The sequence below is a fragment of the Mandrillus leucophaeus genome, unplaced genomic scaffold (genome assembly GCF_000951045.1).
Source record: "Mandrillus leucophaeus isolate KB7577 unplaced genomic scaffold, Mleu.le_1.0 Scaffold441, whole genome shotgun sequence".
Lineage (NCBI taxonomy): Eukaryota > Metazoa > Chordata > Mammalia > Primates > Cercopithecidae > Mandrillus > Mandrillus leucophaeus.
Genome location: NW_012104710.1, coordinates 518,836 through 523,059, shown reverse-complemented (window position 1 = coordinate 523,059; position 4,224 = coordinate 518,836). Strand labels below are relative to the sequence as shown.

The 4,224-nt window shown below is 44.0% G+C and overlaps 1 protein-coding gene across 1 annotated transcript in view; it reads left to right on the top strand.

Annotated features, from left to right (window-relative positions):
• PBLD (phenazine biosynthesis-like protein domain containing) overlaps positions 1 to 4,224 on the top strand; it is a 56,244-nt gene that overhangs the window by 44,479 nt on the left and 7,541 nt on the right. Inside the window, exons 5-7 of the mRNA XM_011994106.1 lie at positions 2,520 to 2,629; positions 2,720 to 2,749; positions 3,120 to 3,164. Coding sequence (XP_011849496.1) covers positions 2,520 to 2,629; positions 2,720 to 2,749; positions 3,120 to 3,164 — 185 coding nt within the window. The remainder of the gene's footprint in view (positions 1 to 2,519; positions 2,630 to 2,719; positions 2,750 to 3,119; positions 3,165 to 4,224) is intronic.

Here is a 4,224-nt window from a genome sequence, read left to right as displayed (position 1 = left end):
AAGAAAGCAGGATTGAATAGAGGGAGAAATTGAACTGCAGAGTAGTAGCAACAAAGAAAGGCCTAGGCCAAATCCATGGGGAGCTCTAAAGCTGGACATTTTTTCAAGTAGTATAGTTCCAAGTAGAGGCAGAGATTCAGGCCTTTTTGTCCTCCATGGACCAGTCCCCAAAACCTGGAAAAGATGTATGACTTTGGGCAAGGTAGCTCTACTCAGCCAAGGGTAACTCCAAGAGAGTGACTCAGTTGAGAGCTGTAGGCCACCAGCACTCTGGGCAAGCAGGGTCAGGGCCGGGTGTAGGCAGAGCCAGCAAGGCCCCAGGTTGCAGCTGAGAGCAGGTGCCTCCTTACATTTCGTACCTTATGGTACTTCCTTGCCTCATGGAGTCCCAGTCCTGAGGCCATGGGTCAGACATAAAATCTGGATCAGCACCCACTAGAGAAGGGGAACTTTGGGCTAAAGGATAAGATGAAGCATCTGTGGGACGAGCTAGAGTGAGAGGAGGAGCATCCCAGGCAGAGGCTAGCAAGTACAAAGCCCCTGGGACCTGTCTATATGATTGGCAGGGATAAAGTTGAGAGGCCATATAATATAATTCAATATACATTTCAAAAAGATGATTTTGGTATCTGTGGATAGGGGACACGTGCAAAGGCAAGCAGACATTCTGAAATGTTTAGGAATTGAGTCTTGAAAAATAAGATTTACTGAAATTAAATTGAGTGTCTTTTGTTTTTTTGTTTTTGTCTTTTTTGAGATGGAGTTTTGCTCTTGTAACCCAGGCTGGAGTGCAATGGCAAGATCTCGACTCACTGCAACCTCTGCCTCCTGTGTTTAAGCGATTCTCCTGCCTCAGCCTCCCAAGTAGCTGGGATTACAGGTGCCTGCCACCACGCTTGGCTAATTTTTGTATTTTTAGTAGAGATGGGGTTTCACCATGTTGGCCAGGCTGGTCTCAAACTCCTGACTTCAGGTGAACCACCTGCCTCTACCTCCCAAAGCAAGATTGAGTGTCTTTTGAAAACTGGACTCCACATGGGTTGGTTTGATGCTGAGGTTTGGAATAATAACACCCTGGAACCCCCTATAGGGCAGTCTTAAGGTTAGATAAGATAAGATATGAAAAAATGCTTTGTAAATAGTAATGTCTTACATCGATCATAATGAGAAAAATTAAGCTTTGTGTTTCCAAATGTCAATTTTATGCTCAATGAAAGTTAATAAGTCAGAGTTCTTCACCTTTGACATGTGATTTAAGTTTTACAGAAATATTAAGAGAGAGAAAAGAATTAGGTCACCATTCTTTGTTTTCACTAAAAATGTTATACATACTGATAAGTAGCCCAAGCTGTATCAGTAACAGGGGGTGGCAGTATTTGTGGTGCATTCTTTAAATCACATTGCTGTGTAAAAAGTTTGGTTTATTTAGGCTAAACCACATTTATTTCATATAAGACTGATATTTACAACTTAAATGTTTTGTTATTCCCTTGGCATGTCTTAGATTAGAAGAGGTTATGACTCTATGGTTGTTGCTGCAGGATATTTTAAAATCTGTGTTAGAAACATTTTAGACTAGGTGCAGTGGTTCACGCCTGTAATCCCAACACTTTGGGAGCCAAGGCAGGAGGATCACTTCAGTCTAGAACTTAGAGACCAGCCTGGGCAACATAGTGAGACCCTGTCTTTACAAAATATTTAAAAATTATCCAGGCATTATGGCTCATGCCTGTAGTCCCAGCTACTCGGGAGGCTGAGGATTGCTTGAGCTCAGGAGGTTAAGGCTGCAGTGAGCCAGTCCCCAGCCTGGGCAACAGAGTGAGACAGTTCCTCAAAGAAAGAGAAAACATTATAAAAGGTAGGTTTAATGTATTAACCTCATTTTATAGATGAGGAAACTGAGATTTAAGGAGGCTGGCCAGGTGTGGTGGCTCACGCCTATAATCTAAGCACTTTGGGAGGCTGAGGCAGGTGGATCACTTGTGGTCAGGAGTTTGAGACCAGCCTGACCAACATGATAAAACCTCGTCTCTACTAAAAATACAAAAATTAGCTGGGTGTGATGGTGCACACCTGTAATTCCAACTTCTTGGGAGGCTGAGGTGGGAGAATCACTTGAACATGGGAGGCAACAGTGAGGGTGCAGTTTGCTCTTGTTGCCCAGAGGGTACAGTGAGCTGAGATCGCACCACTGTACTCCAGCCTGGGCAACACAGTGAGACCCTGTCTCAAGAGAAAAAAAAAGGAGGCTAAGTTAGTAAGGGCACAGTAAGCAGTAAAGAGCTGGGATCTGAAGACTTGAAGTATGACGCCATATCCAATCAGTTTTGTTCTTGGTTCTCAAGTTAAAATCTAGTGAGAGTTTTCTCCATTCTAGACCCCAGCAACGCAAACCTCGCTCCATCATAGAAAAGGATGGCATTGCCAGAAAATCTTAAGACAATGCAAAGGTGTTTGAAATGGACATGTACATATATGACAAAGTTGATTTCCTATTTCTTGATTCCTATTTTGGCCAGAAAACGTGAATAGCACACTCACGTTTGTCACTCTGAGTGGAGAACTAAGGGCCAGACAAGCAGAGGATGGCATCGTCCTGGACTTGCCTCTTTATCCAGTCTACCCCCAGGTCAGCTCTTTGTGATTATTGCCCTAAGCCGTGTACAACTGACAGCTCTCCTGTTTTATAATAATTTTGTTTTTTTTCCCCCCCATCTAGGACTTCCATGAAGTAGAGGACTTGATAAAGGTTAGTAAAAAGAATCAAACTTGAGCCTAGTTATTTGTTGTTGTTTACACACAAAGATTTGGTACCATTTGATCCGTAAAGATAGGCATTCTACCAATATAAATGTTACAGTGTTTCAGGTTTGAATTTTAATATTCAGTCTATTTGGTGAGAAGGTTGACCAGTTTTCCTTGGCTCCTGATTGTCAGTGCTGGCCCCATGGTAGGATGGAGGGAAGAGACACTGTTATGTGACAGGCTGAAAGGCACAAAAGAACCAATGGAGGTGGTGAAGAAGAGAGAGAATGGGATGTCTTAAGGAAATGTAAGTTTCTGGGAGGAGACCAGCCTCTAGGGAAATTAAGGGATGTTGAATTTCTGTACTTTTCTAGCTAGAAGGAGAGGAATGGGCCCCGAGCATGGCCATGCTAGTTCAGGTATGAAAGTTTTGGAGACAAGACAAATTTAAAAACAAACTGCTTTAAACATACTGGTAAGAAAGTGGAAAAAACCTTATAATGGTAGACCTTGTTCATGGTAGAAAGAACTTAACTTATCCTCAGTCAGCATTTATTAAATGGGGTAGCAAAGGGTTGTAAGTATTGCCATTTTGTGTTCTTCCCTAGAAACTGGCAGTAAGATTCCCAGCCGAGAATTAAACTTTTTTTTTTTTTGAGACGGAGTTTGCTCTTGTTGCCCAGGTTGGAGTGCAATGGTGTGATCTTGACTCACCACAACCTCCACCTCCTGAGTTCTAGCAGTTCTCGTGCCTCAGCCTCCCGAGTAGCTGGGATTACAGGCATGCACCACCATGCCTGGCTAATTTTGTATTTTTAGTAGAGATGGGGTGTCTCCATGTTGGTCAGGCTGGTCTCGAACTCCTGAGCTCAGGTGATCCGCCCGCCTCGGCCTCCCACAGTGCTGGGATTATAGGCGTGAGCTACCGTGCCCACCCTTAAACTTTCAAATCAACATATGAACCCATGGAGATAAGGGCAGGGTTCGAGAGACTAAGGCTCTGGAGAACAGATGGAATCTGGCTGTAGGAGTCCTCATTTCTTGAGGAAGTGATGTTGATCAGCCCATAGTCACAGAGGCAGAAAGCCCAAGTACCACCCAAGGCAGAAGGAATTCTGGATGTGGGAACTGGAGTGTCTTGGCCTCTAACAAAGATTAGAGAACCTGAAGCCACCTAGTGACTACCATACAACTACCATGTAATTACCATCTGCTGGGCCTGGCAGCTAGGGCTGGTGCCAAAGGATGGCTTGGTGGTGTGGGAAGGGGTTATCTCCTCATAATCCCCCTCAATGCCCCAAGCCACCCTCAAACAAACATACAAACAAATGATGTTCCTGGATTTCAGCAAGATTATGTGCAGTCAGGTAGAGTGAACCAGGGTATCTTGAGAACAGGTTATGTTATTGATCTGTCACATACAATCTAGTGAAAGTGTTGTGCTTGCCAAGCAGAGCAGCGTAAGACGAGCCCTCTAGT